This window comes from Larus michahellis, chromosome 2 (assembly GCF_964199755.1).
Source record: "Larus michahellis chromosome 2, bLarMic1.1, whole genome shotgun sequence".
NCBI classification, from domain to species: Eukaryota; Metazoa; Chordata; class Aves; order Charadriiformes; family Laridae; genus Larus; species Larus michahellis.
The window spans coordinates 6,116,277-6,131,363 of NC_133897.1; the positions used below are offsets into that span (position 1 = coordinate 6,116,277).

The 15,087-nt window shown below is 43.0% G+C and overlaps 1 protein-coding gene across 1 annotated transcript in view; it reads left to right on the forward strand.

The window, feature by feature from the left end:
* The window catches only part of DLEC1 (DLEC1 cilia and flagella associated protein), a 40,616-nt gene that overhangs the window by 21,819 nt on the left and 3,710 nt on the right, over positions 1 to 15,087 (forward strand). The window contains exons 22-35 of the mRNA XM_074574015.1: positions 531 to 641; positions 2,106 to 2,236; positions 3,262 to 3,447; positions 4,398 to 4,465; positions 5,677 to 5,828; positions 6,344 to 6,447; positions 6,608 to 6,678; positions 7,539 to 7,756; positions 8,392 to 8,526; positions 10,380 to 10,502; positions 11,257 to 11,351; positions 11,443 to 11,527; positions 12,394 to 12,594; positions 13,474 to 13,635. Coding sequence (XP_074430116.1) covers positions 531 to 641; positions 2,106 to 2,236; positions 3,262 to 3,447; positions 4,398 to 4,465; positions 5,677 to 5,828; positions 6,344 to 6,447; positions 6,608 to 6,678; positions 7,539 to 7,756; positions 8,392 to 8,526; positions 10,380 to 10,502; positions 11,257 to 11,351; positions 11,443 to 11,527; positions 12,394 to 12,594; positions 13,474 to 13,635 — 1,842 coding nt within the window. The remainder of the gene's footprint in view (positions 1 to 530; positions 642 to 2,105; positions 2,237 to 3,261; positions 3,448 to 4,397; positions 4,466 to 5,676; positions 5,829 to 6,343; positions 6,448 to 6,607; positions 6,679 to 7,538; positions 7,757 to 8,391; positions 8,527 to 10,379; positions 10,503 to 11,256; positions 11,352 to 11,442; positions 11,528 to 12,393; positions 12,595 to 13,473; positions 13,636 to 15,087) is intronic.

The following is a 15,087-nucleotide window of genomic DNA, read 5'->3' on the forward strand; positions in this document are numbered from 1 at the left end:
TCGGTGCCCAAGACATCCTACCTGAGTGTGCAGATGATATTGGACCTATGGGAAAGCGTTTTGGAACAGCTGGAGCCTAGGAAGGATATCCATAGCATTTACGTGGCACCTGATGTTCCTATGTGAGCAACTGAGTTGAACCCCTGGATTCATGCCATGTGCATTTAGTCAATTAGGGAACGTGCCAACAAGAGGATTGTCACGTAGGCCACCTCTGCAGTCAGTGGAGAGAGATATGGCACCTGTAGGATCCTGCTCCAATATCAGATAGGTTGACTTAAGCCTGGAAAGCCTTGTGACTGTGAAAGGGACAACAGTGACTCTGCTGCCAGCCCAGATGCCTTGGTTTGGCACCTGAAGTCATTTGGAATAAAAGTAACACAAGGATCTTCTCAGCCATGGGGGAAGTGTGCTAAACTTTAGAATAACTCTGTGTTTATGGTCCTCTTTGATCTGAAGAGAAAATCTGAAAGAATTGGTGTTAATGAATTAAGAGAGTTAACTGAATGTCTGTCCTTTCTGTTTGGCAGCTCATTGGAAGTCAGGCAGCTTTCTGCTCCGTCGCTGTCTCCCCAGCCAGTGGCACCTTAGGCCCAAATGAAGAAAAAGAATTCTGCATAGAGCTGTCAGCTAACGTCGTGGTAAGTTTAAAAATTGATGCAATTTTACCAAAACAGCAACACTGGCATTCTCATCTCACCTCCATTTGGCAAAAGGAAGGATTTCTATACACAAAATATAATGCCCTTTTTTTCTCATACAATCTCCCTGGATTGCTTTGCTTTAGAGGTAACCGTGGTTGAAGGCAAGAATTAGATCAGTCCGCATGGTGGCAATTTTCTACCCTGCCGCTTTCTTTCCCAACTGTTCTTTTCATTCTTTCTTGAATGCCTATTCAATTACTCTTAATGCCTATCACTTTTCTTAGGCATAACGATGCTCACTTTGGATTATCCCAAATGAAATGTAGCAGACTGGCATATGTAGTACACATTTGGTTTTCTGAACGCACTGGGCTCATGACATTTTGATATTTGAAAACTTAAAAGGGGCTGATGGGACTGAAGGCCCGCAAAATAGAGCGTAGACTGCAGAGTTAACAAACTTCAGGAATTCAGCCGTAGACTTTATAGAGGCATTCAAATAGATGATTTAATGCAACTAAATAAAGGAGCTTCCTATAGGGGTGGTGTATTAGTTCCCATTACAGTCACTGGAGACCGAAGTTTCATTTATTTGCTTAAAAGTAGGTGTTCAGTACTATCAGAGATGCCCTAGAAGATCTCAGATACCCATGTATGTCTGGCATACGTGGCACAGGATCCCAGTAAACTTGAGCTTTCTTCATGGAAAACTGGAAGCTTAACAGGACACACTGGGCATCTGAAAGGGCACTTTTGCATATGGCTGGGGAACTGAATGCCATGTGAGCCACCTGCAAGAAAGGTTGTCCAGATTGTAGGTGAGCTAAATGCCCAAGTACCATTAATGAATCAGTGGGGATCTAGAGCTCATATTTGGAGTTCACCTTTATAGATGAACTCAAGGGCTCACATTTAGACAGGTGTTACATTTGGAAGTCTGGAGCTGAATCCCAGTCTGTTATTTTATGCAGGATGCACAGATTCATGTATTGATAAGGCAAAAAAGAATAGTAGTGTTGAATTAGCCAGAATACTGGTGTAAGTGGGCCACATGATTCATCCTACAAGTCCTGCTTTAAACGCAGGTAGAAATAAAACTTTAGTTTTGGAAGATTATTTAAACATGACTAGAAGTGATTAATGCTTAGAGCTTCAACACTTGCAGTGTAGGAATTGTGTCAAAAATCACTAATGGAGCAGTCTTAGGCTTATAGACTGATGTGGGTACAAAGACACGAAACAGACATAAATTTTTACCTTGGTACTGCCTTCTAAGCAAATCTGATGGTGGCAGAAAATGCACTTAAAATAATTCAGTAAAACTTTTCACGATTCTGTTGTAGTTCTGGTTTTATTCCAGTGAAGTTTATACGTGTTTTCTAAGTAAATTTCGTAGTGAAGCTGCCTTTCCTCTCTGATGTTTGCTTTGTTCACAAGAAAACTTGACTCTTCTCCTTTCAGGGTGAGCTGAAAGACCTTGCCCTTTGCTGTAGCATAGAAGACAAGATTGAACCCCTCTTTCTGAGCATTTCTGGAGAAGTGAAAGGACTGCATGTCACCTACTCAGTACCTTGTGACAGTGGAGTTGCCAGGTAAATCAAGGGTTTACCCCTGAACTGGACAAAAATCACTTCTTCACAAAGCAAAAATACAATAGCGAGGGGAAAAAAACCACTTATCCACATAAACTTCACTCTTCCTGCTGCTGTAGGCAGCAGGACAGTAAAATGTGCCAGGATGATTCACTGAAGGTGCCCATGTGAAGAAAAGGTACTGGGTTTTACGCCCTATCCAAATTCAGCACCTTCATACGCCCAAGAGAAGACTGGAGAAGAGCGCTACTCCACTCCCACCATTGTTTAGCTGAAACTAAATAAATTAACAACTGAGTTCATTAATTCATCAATAATAAGTTGATGTGAAGTTAACTGAGCATTAGTGGAACTCATGTTCACATGTTATGTCTGTTCTCCCTTCCGTTCCCGGCACTTGTAACCTGCCAGTAGCCTTGACACTTCGTGTGTATAGACAGCATGAAAAATAACCTTTCTCCCTGGTAACCAAAGTGTGGGACCTCTTCAGTCCCTCACATGTTTGTGAGTGACAACTATTTTCTGGAATTACAAAAATTTGTAAATTCAACTCTTAGATGTGAATTTAGAATTACAGAATTGTACCCAAGATCCTGTAGTTTTTGATCATTAAGTTTTGTTGTTGCTCTGTGAGACATGATATTAAAGAAAGATGAATATACTTCTCTTTGACTTGGTGTTTCTCACTGATATTTATTTTATTTTTCTGATAATTCTGAGGATGATTATTCTCTTTTGGAATATAATTGTCTTTATATATTTTTATAAGTAAAAATGGCTTTAATTTGGTAGGTTGGCATGTATACATGATAAAAATTCTACCCGAAATAAATCCTTAAGTGGATAGGAGTAAAATAAATGAAAAGCAGTAAATGCTGATGGCAAAAATAATAGGCTGCGTAGTTGTCTTACACTGGTCGTCACAACCACATTGCATATTGCACATTTGAAAAATCTACTGAAATTATCTGTGGCATAAGAAAATGAAACTGATGTTTTAATACTAATGTAACTTTTTCTGGCAGTGATGAAAGACAAATGTTACAAAGCCTGTGTGATCTTCTTTTGGACTTTGGATCTGAAGTTGGATTCAAAGACATCGTAAAGCATCAGCTAATTCTTACCAATCACTCTGGAATCAGTGCTCCATTCAAACTAGAAGCTGAGTATTTTACTGGCTATTCACTTACTCCAGAACAAAGAATGTGCCCGTAAGTCTTGCTTTTCTGCATAATGACTCAAATACTAATTTAGGTCTGGATTAAATCTGAAATCAAGACAGAGTGCTATTGCCTCTGGCACGAGATACGCTTTCTGCAGTGCTCTGGTGGGTTGGTTTTTTAAGAGGTTTTTACCTCTGACTGTGGTAATGAAGAGGGGCAACCTCAGAGGGCTGGAGCACCTCCCCTATAAAGACAGGCTGAGAGAGTTGGGATTGTTCAGCCTGGAGAAGAGAAGGCCCCGGGGAGACCTTCCAGTGCCCTTACAGCCCCTTCTAGTACCTAAAGGGGGCCTACAGGAGAGACGGGGAGGGACTTCTTATGAAGGAGTGTAGCAATAGAAGGAGAGGTAATGGTTTTAAACCAAAAGATGGTAGATTTAGATTAGATATTAGGAAGAAATTCTGTACTCTGAGGGTGGTGAGACACCCCAGAGAAGCTGTGGGCACCCCATCCCTGGAGGCGTTCAAGGCCAGGCTGGATGGGGCTTTGAGCAGCCTGGTCTAGTGGAAGGTGTCCCTGCCCAGGGCAACGGGGCTGGAACTAGATGATCTTCAAGGTACCTTCCACCCCAACCCCTTTTACGGTTCTATGAATGAAACTTGCTGGTGAGGCTTCCTGCAGAAATGGGTAGCTTGCAATGCAAGGACAGAAGATTTAGCTTATGTAAGTGTCAAAACACTATTGCTGCCAATGGACATAAGCTGGTTTACGCTGACCAAGACTCTGTTATGTCAGATTGTACACAGAGTCTTGCACCTCTCAAGTTGATTGATTCCTAAGCATGTTACTTTCAAAAAATGCTTTTTAGGCAGTCCTTCTTTATGGGCTACTATGGCTAGTAATGGCTAGTAATTTAGGAGTCAGGTAGAGCTCTTACTTTAGCAGAGTCCTGCTCATTTCACAGAAACTTCGTTGCAATTTTTTTTATTTTTTTCAAGCTCCTCAAGCCACCTGGTGAAAACAAGAGGGCCCGTCACAAAACACGCAGCCAGAAGAGCACTGTCAGGTATGAGAATAGCTGTTAATCCCCACAGTGGAGAGAAGGCAAAAGACAACTGACTACCGTATTCAACATTAAATGTTCCATTCAGGCACATCATTTCATTCTTGGAGTATCTGGCTAAGTCTACATTGTGAAATGACTTATTTCCTCAGTTCATTCTTGAGTTTGAAAGTCCACGTTGCATAGGCATTAGATCAATCTCTCTCTTCCCCCTCATTTCTTTTTTCTCTCTCTTCCACCACTTCTTTCTCTCTCCCCCTCCCTTTCTTTCTTGTTCTCGTTCTCTTTCCTCTTCTCTCTTTCTCAAAACCAACAGCCTGAAATAAAGATGGGTGGTTCTGGTGATAGTTCACTCCCAGGATCACTCCTAGCACAAAGCATGGATGACACGCATAACATTTGGCCATTTCCTCCCTACACAGTCTTCCAACACCATTGCAGCAGGCTTTTCTCCCTCAAACCCTTTTAGATACCCTCCCCACTGTGGAAAGCTGCAGCACAGCCCATCCATCATTTCTGATGCATTGTACTGAAAAATAATAATATTCAAAGCCCCATGAGACCCAGGGAGGGAGGAAATGAGAGTGAAATGCTGTAAAGCATAGATGTGTCTTCTGTATCCAAAATAAAACTTGGACATACTGATACCTTGCCATAGTGTTTGGTATGTGTTACAAAGACAGAGCTTTTCAGCTGTTGAATTAGTACTTAAGACTGGAAAAATGCTGTTCTGACAGATTCCATGCAACCTTATTGATTTAGAAAGCGAATGACTCAGAATGTGGAAAGGCTTTGCTCTTTGTAATTCATTCTTTGTGTTGAAGAGTGCACAGAGGTAAACAGGCAGCTGTTAATAGGAAGACAACCAGTTAGCACAAATTCCAGCTTATTTTTGTCAAATTGAGGGTGTGTTTTCATGTAGCCACTTAGTGCCTTGCATATCCCAAAGAGTCCTGGATCAGATTGTTGGAAGGGAGCCCCTCTATGAAATAATCTCTGCAAGAACTAACTCTCAAAAAAAACAGATTAAGACCCACTGCAGAAGGGAAATTGGATAAAGTGGTATAAATGATCCCAGGTTTTTGTGGAGGCTGATTTTTGAGGTTAGGCTGATTAACACCAGCTAAAAATATGGTCCTAGATATTCTTTGAAAGACTAACTTTGTTCCATTTCCTCAAAATTCATCAAATGCTTCTTTGCTATGCTCCTTCAGAGTTTGCAGCAGCAGTGCTGTCTCATGGGAAGGGAGTAGCTTTCCATATACAACCTTCCACAGGAACTCTGAAAGCCTTCCAGCAGCTAATCATAGAAATAACAGCTTACAACGACATGTGGGGAGAGTACTGGGATGATCTTGTCTGTAAGGTAGGTGGAGCTTTGCTTTCAAGTAAAGTATTGCTATGGCAGATTTTACACCAATTATATTTCCTAGATTCCTTTCTGATAAAAATACATTTTCATTAGGACTTCTGTTAAAAAAAAAAAAAAAAAAATCAGGGCAGGTATTGCTATACTGCTACCTCCAACGACATGTAAGGAACAACTGTTTGCTCTTAAGCCGTAGGATTTAATTTTGGTGTTACGTGTTCATCTCCTGGGAGGTTTTCATGTGCTGATTGCAGCAATTTTGATATATAAAATCTGTTTGGTAGCTGGCCAGTGCGCTACTCTGCTCTACCAAGCAGAAGGGAAGCTCGTGAATGTATGAGGTATTGCATTCTCCTGCTGAGAAGAGCTTTCATCAGTGTATGAATTAGGTGCTGTCAAAAGAAATCAGACAAAAATATTTGAAAATTCAATCAGTTTTCAAAGCCTAATTTTGTAACCCAGAGAACTAAAGTTTCATCTTGCTTCTAATTGCAAAAATTAATTTTTAATAGGTGGGAGACTTACAACCTAAATTAATTCCTATGCAAATGACTGTGAAAGGCTGTCCAATCTTCCTGCAGATGACAGGACCACAAACAGAGCAACCCATAATCAGGTACTTCACACTATAGGCCATGCTTTACCTGATGGCCACTCTTAACTGGCTGCCAGTGCAGCCAGATATGTTTCCACTTTTAAACAAATCTTTAATGGAAAATTATTTCAGACATCCACTTCTGTTCTGAACGTACTGACAGCAGCGTTTTCTCCCCCAGGTTTGGCACTCATGTCTCTGGAGGGTGTCCTGTCTTTCGGAGGGTCCGGCTCAACAATCCCACTCCCTTTGGTAAGACTGACTTTTGTACAGCAAGCATTGACACTTGCATTGAATTCCTTATAATAATAAAAATAGAAGCCATTAATCATGTTAATTAACTGACGTTCTTGTTTCCTAATGAGGACGTTCTTCGTAAAAAGAAGACAGCTTAGATACCCTCTTATATACTGTTATTATAACTTGGTTAGTGCAGAACGAGAGTACATATTTGTCAGGTCTTTTTGTGCATAGTAAATCTTTATCATTATGGATTTACTGCCATGAATATTAGTTTGCTTTCTGCAACAGGAAAGCATGTAAGCTCCAGCCAGAGTGTAGTAGAATTTATATAATCGACTCAACGTGTTACTACTATGAAACAGCACATCCTATCCTGATGCGTCTGGGTTTTCACTTATTGAAATGATGGGAATTCAGGATTTTCCATCCTCGTTTTGTGCATCTCTCACAGCATTAGCCTTAGTCAATCAGATACGCTACCTGCTACTTAGTGGCATCATCTGGCTCTTCTGTGTTTAGTCTTTTTATCTCTTGAGTGAGATTTTAAGCTCTTCAAAGATAAATCACTTTTTTTTTTTTTCTGAATGCCACCAAACACATCTTCTTAACAAAAAAAATACTAGTAATTTACTTTAATGTTAATAAAAGTTTAGGCCCTAGGGAGCAGACAAGCTATAATAAGGGCATAGCGCACATGCTCTTAAATCATTTTAGTTTACAGCAAACATGGAAAGCTTAAGATGTGCTTTATTATGAATTCAGTTGCTAGAGACAAATTTGTGACTTGATATTCTGGTTCTCTGGTACCAACTAAGCTATGAGTCTTCTCAGTGGCCACAGATAATTGTCCTCTCTCCTTTTCAATTCAGACATCCGCCTGGACTGGGAAATCTACAACCTAGAGCAAGACGATAAGAAGCTGGTGGACCTGTTGATGTTCTTTGGAGACCCTTTTCCTCCAAAGGCCATGGATGAAAATGAGACTGCATCAATTGGTAGCAATTCAGAGTCAGAGATCATGTTAAAGTTGGATCAAACTGCCATTCCCTGCGGAAGCATTTATCCAGCTTCGCAAACCACGGATGAGGTCAGCTGTTACTCTGTTTTTTATACTGCTGCTGAGATACATGATGGGTTTCCTGGCATGAAAGGTTGAAAACAATAACACGCGATATAACTTGTAACTAAGAGCTGGATTGTTAAAAGAAATGTCAGTTCCTCTCACAGTCAAAGAAGCAATGTATGGGTAGACGGCTATTGATTAGCAAGCAGTTTCCAGAATGAGGTATGAGCAACTAGCTCTTCAGCTTTTCCTAAAGTTGTTAAAGAAGCTGATCAGATACTTTTTAAAATACTGTCATTAATAAACTAATGCCATTTTTACATTAAAGTGTTAAGACAGCTAAAACTCCTCAGTTTGGGTCTACTTTTCTCACGGGTGCTTTGTGGTGTCAATGTGTGCAGAATCTCACCTGCGAAGTTCAAATTGCAGCTAACATTTAGGAGGTATTTATCCCAATAGCGCTTTTTCCAAGGGGTTCAGGAGCAGTTTCAGGAGAACAAACCTATGCATGAAAAAATGTCCAGTTTTTGTGCCAGAAAGAAAGAAACTGAAGCTGGCCATATTTCCTGAGTACCGCAGCAGTTCCCTGAACACTTCACTTGCATTCCTCCTCTGCTGCGTAACAGTTTTAACCATTCCCCACCCTTGTGTCCCTGCAGTCTTCAGCCACCGACAGCAAAGAGGAGGAAATCATCAGTCAAGAACCTACAATACAGAAAATTGTCTCTGTACTTATACGACCTCATGAAGGGGTTCCTGCAGACAACCCCTACTCCATTACTCCAAGACAGATTGTAAGCTTTTACCTTTTCTTTGTGCTTAGATTTAGCATATTTTCTGCAGGACAGAGGAGACAGAGGAGGAGGAGGTAGCTTTGGTTTTGGGTAGAGACTACTAAACAGTGAAACAGTTGGCTGGGAGGCTTTGGGATCTTGAAGATGACTATGAGAAGAGTTTGCAAAGTCAACAGAAAAAAGGAAGTGTCTTACGTACATTTGAGCAGTTAACTGATGACTGGAATTAAGTGTTCAGTTGTACTAGGCTCTCTAGAGTGGCATCTCCGGTCTTCCCACTTTGGGCTGCCTCAGTGAAATGTGGGGTATTAGGCGGGAGGCATCCAGCGTGGAGTTGGAACCATTTTACTTAACCAGAGTAGGTTTGCTAAGTAGATGTGGTGGAGTTGGAAAGCAGACTGCGGGGAAAGGCGTGCTCTGTAGAGAGCTCTTCTGGATAAACAGTTGTAACCCACAGTACTTCAAAAGTAACTGGTGCAAAAAGGGGCCACAGTGTCGCAATTCCTTAGGAATAAGATAAAGCAAAGACAGCACTGGAAAGATCTAACTACGACAGGGTTGCCCAAAACATCAGTGTGTCTGTTTTGATTCTTAAATCAAGTTTTGTGCCAAAGGGTTTCAGTTACCAGTTAGAATGAGCTAAAGATTACATAAATAATTACAGAAGTGGCATCTCAAAGCCATGAAGCCTCCAGTCAGCTCTGGGGTGTCTGAAGCTGAGATAGCTCAGAGAAACAAGTGCTGCATTGTGGAGGCAGCCTCTACTGCGTGTAGCCGGCAGTGAGCGTGGCCCATGTGGAACGGGGTTGATGCTTATGGAGCCAGTCAGGTATTCCTCTGCTGAAATGTTCTCCATGTTTCTGCTGTGACTCCAGGAGGGTCTGTTGGCTCAGGTGTTGTGTAGCACAGCTCCATGGTTGAGCAACCAAGCTGTCTATGACCACAATGCACAGACCCTGCAGTGTTGTAGGACATGCTAGAGCTCTGCTCTGGCCCTGCTGGACCTTAGGCAGAGCTTTGTTATGCTCCTCACCACTCTGAGCAGGGGAACGCGGTGCAAGGAGAGCTGAGCTAGTTTTGCTTCTACAGAACGTAGGTCCAGCAAGACCAAACATCTCACCCTGTGATCACATGAGATCGGGGAGTTTGCGTCTGCGCAGCACTAGGCTGAGCGCAATACATACCACATGGGCCCTGAGTTTACAGCCTCGGCTAGATGTGAATTGCCTCTTCAGGGAGGTGGCAAAGGTTTTTCTGCAGCAATAGCAGGATTTAATCATAACCTGCCTATGTTTCTGCAGCAATAACAGGATTTAACCATAACGTGCATAACACACCTAAAGAAAGCAGAATCTATTCAACCTGTAAATCCCGGAAAATCCACCATAGCTGGCTAGTGCATTTGATTACATTCCCTGCTGTCATGTAAAACAAAAAAGCTGAGAGTAAACTGAACTGTAAAATACTCTTAATTCTCACTTGCAACTCTTCAAAAAATGTTTTTTGCATCTGTGAGTGCTGTCAGTTGTGGGATAATCATCTGAGTTGGCTGTGGATTAAGAGTGGCCAGAACTGGGTATTTTTAAAAACAAACAGGTAGGTACATCTGTTTGGGTACTTAGGGAGTTGTCTGTGACTGTGCTCACACTCTGTTGATGCTAAAGTGTGGCAACGCTGATATTAAGTCAGTTTCGTTGTCGCGTGTTGTCATTTTAGTGCAGGCCTGAGCGTAGCCCATCCCCAGGAGATTTCACGCTCCTTGTGCGACTCGGTTTTAGCAGCTGAGCGTTGAGGGTCCTTGTGCAGCCCCAGGCAGGTCCCTGCACTGCTAAACGGTTGTCTCTCGACTGCAGGTGGTTCCAGGAGGTGGCAGCATCTCCGTTTGCATCTCCTTCACCCCACGCCTCCTGCCAGAGGCCGTGCCTGAAGTGCAGTGTGAAGGGTTTGTGCTGGGTTTCATGAGCCTAGACGACGAGGTAAAGTGACTGTCACAGCAAGTCTAAAGATGACCAGAAAATAAGCGTTTCCCTTCCTGTGATGTATGTACAGGCTGCTGTGTACCTGGGCAGTCTGTATAAACAGGCCTGTTCCTGCTACCCTGTACATCCTTCCTTAACGAGGGTTGTTCGTTTGTTGCATTTGTCTTTTAGCTTGGAAGCATTCTGGGGTGGGAATGCCACTGTCTTCTGACATTGTCTGGTGCCGCAGACCCCAGACAAAAGCCCGGGGTTTGAAACACTATCACAACATCAGGTTTTATTGATAACAAGAGTTAACAATGGGACTGAGACTCAGGACTGCTGAGTTCTGTTCCTGGCTCTGCATCCACCTTCCTGTGTGAATTTGCACAGCCGATCTCTCCTCTGGGAAACTTCCTCTTCAACAACTGCAAGCGCAGCTCACAGGCGCTCTGCGATTCTCTGACATGAATCATTGCAAAGGTGCAAAGTATAATGAATGAACGGCAATGGAATATTTAATAAAAACATCCTTAATGTTCCTAAGTCCTGGAGGAAGAAACACCCGCGTCTGTATTAACTGCAGCCATTCAGAGTTCAACTACTGCTTCGCTTTTGCTGTTCCTTGCACGTTGCCGTCATGTCTTACAAACAGGCAATACGGTGTCAAGCAGAATCCCTTTTTGGCTAACAGCCACTCGGGCTAAAAGTAGAGTTTCAGGTTTTAGTGCTATCATTTTATACATCACTTCTGTTTTTCTTTCGTTGTCAGCTTGCAAAGACAGTGCCTCACAAGGTGCATCGCAGACATGGCTATGAAGCCCCACCGTTACGCATAGACTTGCAAGCTTTCGTAAGGCGTGCTCTGTAAGTACCACCGCACCAACGGCTGCTGCGTGTGCAGAATGAATCAGCCTGGAGGGAAGGGCTCTGACCAGCTCGGATTCTTTACACTCAGGTTAAAAGTAGACATGGATCATGACGGAGGAATGGTGTTTTATTCAATGGCAAGTGATCTCATACCAGCTCAGCCTCTGTTAGGAGTAAGTATTTCCTGCACCAATGTATTCAGCTGTTTTGTAATGCTGTGCTACTGTAAGAATGCAGAACTGTGTGTATGTGGCTTTTAAAATGCATATTTATCAGCAGTAGCCTCATGTTGCAATTTTCTATCTTGCACGTAACAAGATAGGTAAAACAAAAGGATTACAAGTACAACAAGGAGGTTGTAGAGAGGTGGGGTTGGTCTCTCCTCCCAAGTAACAGGCAATAGGACAAGAGGAAATAGCCTCAAGTTGCGCCAGGGGAGGTTTAGACTGGATATTAGGAAAAATTTTTACGCTGAAAGGGTTATTAAGCATTGGGAAGTAGTTAAGTCGCCATCCCTGGGTGTATTTAAAAGACAGGTAGGTGTAGTGCTTAGCGATATGGTTTAGTGATGGTTTTTGTCAGAGTTAGGTTGATGGTTGGACTAGAGGATCTGAAAGGTCCCTTTCAACCTAGACAATTCTATGGTTCTGCTTATTAGCCAGAAATAAGAGAGGCTGAGGTCAGACAATGCCTATTTCATATGTCTTTTTTTTTTTCTTTGCACAGGAGTTTGTAAGTAGAAAAATAAGTACTTATTTTCAGGACATAAAGGTCTGATAGCAGCATGAGTCACTTAAAGCCATGCGGTCCGTTTCTGTGACCCTTGACATTCAAAGACTTGTAAACTTTATTACATTATTTGTATTTTGGTTTTTTTACTCAAGAAATTTTGAATAACACAAGTAGAAAATACTGGGTTGCTTTGGGGTAAAGTCCTTCGGATCCCTGGTGGTGACCAGGGTGGTGAATGACCAGACAGACCAGCACAAACCTCTCAAGGGAGTTAAAACTAACGAGTTTTGAATCATTTCTCCACCAGGTTTTGACAGATTCGGTAATGACTCAGAAATTGAAACTCATCAATTGCACTAAGGTTCCTCTGTACTTCAGGCTCCGTCTGTCTACGCCCTTCAGTCTGTCCAGCACAGGTCCCCAAAAGAACACCAAAACATCCCACAGCAAGAAGGAGGAAAACGAACAGCAACCGCAACTTGTACTTTATCCACAGCAAAACATGCTGGTAGGCTCAAAAATAATAATCCTGTGCCAGAATAGACAGTTTAGTAATTGGTGTGTTAGTGTGGACCAGATGAACCACAAGAAAAACACAACCCATATAGAAATCTCCTAATTTCAGGGGAAATAGTGGTATATTCGCAAATGCTAATTACTGCTGTTTTGCCCGCTATACTGCGGGTACAAAATATTTTTCTACAGCGGCCCTGATGTGCTTGTCTCATCAGCTCTGACCTGTTGCAAATTCCTGCAGAAAACCCTGGGGTTTTTGGAGCTTACCTAAATCAATAGCCATATATATGCTGGACAAATTGAAACATTTCCACAGCCTGCAGTCCCTCATTTCCTTAAATTAGATGAGGCAGTGCAAACAGAGAAAATCTGGTTTGGTTTGGGTGTACGCAATTGACATTACAGAAAACAAAGTCCTGGAGTCAAGAATTAGCCAGAGTGCAAAGAATGAATAACATTTGCATTTTTGACGTGTGCTTCTCATTTTTTGTGTTCATTTTGACATGAGACACACACATCTTAATTGTGCGGGAAGAAAGAGGACTTACATTTTAAGACAGCCTTAGGAATATGGTATTTGTAACCTCGGGAATTAAGAACCTTCGTCTCGCTAGCGACTGTTTCTCCCCTGTGGTTCAGAGATCAGCCGTTCACCTTTACACTCCCTCTCTGTGTGCTGGATTCATAGGAAATAGCTGTGTTTTTTTCTTTAATTATAATGCTTTGTTCCAGTGGGAATTTGGTTGCTGGCTTGACACCTTTGGGTTCCAGTGGGAAAATGTGTGCCTGGGCCTTTGAGCAGTGTTTACTTTGGATTTCCTGCACACAGTGTCTTCTTATGTGAAGGTCATCCGAATTCCTCTTCCCGCAGGTGAAAGTGTCATTCCACACAACTCTGGAGTTACTTACCTATCAACATTTGCCAGATACCCAGCTGCTTCCTGGATTCCAAGTGCTCCAGTTTGAGAACGGAGAGAGAAAGCTGAAGTTTAATCAAAATCTGGTCATCGAATATAGTAACCGCACTACCCAGGTAAGCTCAGAACTAGATCTCTGGGCCCTGAGAAAGGGCTATGTCGTATCAGCGCCATGTCGTATCAGCGCCTCTGACTCAGAATGGACGTGCCTTAGGATTTGTGGCCAGCAGGTGGAGGGAGGTGATTCTGCCCCTCTGCTCCACTCTGGTGAGACCCAGCCCGAAGTGCTGTGTCCAGCTCTGGAGCCCTCAGCACAGGAAGGACATTGGACCTGTTGGAGTGGATCCAGAGGAGGCCACGAAGATGATCAGAGGGCTGGAGCATCTCTGCTATGAGGACAGGCTGAGAGAATTGGGGTTGTTCAGCCTGGAGAAGAGAAGGCTCCGGGGAGACCTTATAGCCCCTTCCAGTACCTAAAGGGGGCTACAGGAGAGATGGGGAGGGACTCTTTATCAGGGAGTGGAGTGATAGGACGAGGAGTAACAGTTTCAAACTGAAGAAGGGTAGAACTAGATTGGGTATTAGGAAGAAATTCTTTACTGTGAGGGTGGTGAGGCACTGGAACAGGTTGACCACAGAAGCTGTGGCTGCCCCATCCCTGGAGGTGTTCAAGGCCAGGCTGGATGGGGCTTTGAGCAGCCTGGTCTAGTGGGAGGTGTCCCTGCCCAGGGCAGGGGGTTGGAACTAGGTGATCTTTAAGGTTCCTTCCAACTTGAACCATTCTGTGATTCTATGATTTACTCGTCTTTGCAATACAGCCACCTCTAGAGTAAATTGTGTCATCCAGTTGAAGTGAATGGCCGTGGATTTGCAGAAGGAGATGGCGCTCTGTTGAGACTGCAGGTGACTCTCAGATGGACAGACAGGTTTTGGGTCAGCAGCCTGGTGCTGGTGCCCCAGCTCTTTGCTCAGCGTGAAGGCCTGGATGATACAAAGGGCAGCCCCATCCCAGCGTGACTCTCAACGTCCTTCTGAGACACGGGGTCAGGACTGTCTCAACCAATGTGCCAGCGACTGAGTCACCAAGCCTTGCCTCCCGCAGTGCCCAAGCACGTCTTGAAAGTGTCCCGAGTCTGTCTAACTCATGTGGTGTGGTCACAGCCCACACACGTTTAAAGACCGATCTCTTCCAGATGGAAAGCTGTAAACGCCCCCAAGTCTTCAGCAGTTCCAGTACACTGCAGGCATTCTTTTTTTAATTTTTTTTTCATACCAGGTATTTCTGAGGACTGATCTGTGTAAGATCCGAGCACCATATCTAAGATACAGTCACTTTAATAATAATCTTGGGCAATCTGCACAAATCGAATGACTCACAGCGGGCCATATACAGTCCTAAGGGACAAGGAGATGCTGTAATGTCTGCATCTCCGCAGAAAACCCTAATAACAGATCAGAACGTTCATTCCATGTTACTTCATTAAGACCACAGTGTCTGGTTTGAAAACCTATCCCAAAACAGTAAAACAAGCAACAACTTAATTCACTCAAACCTGTAAAATGGGGAA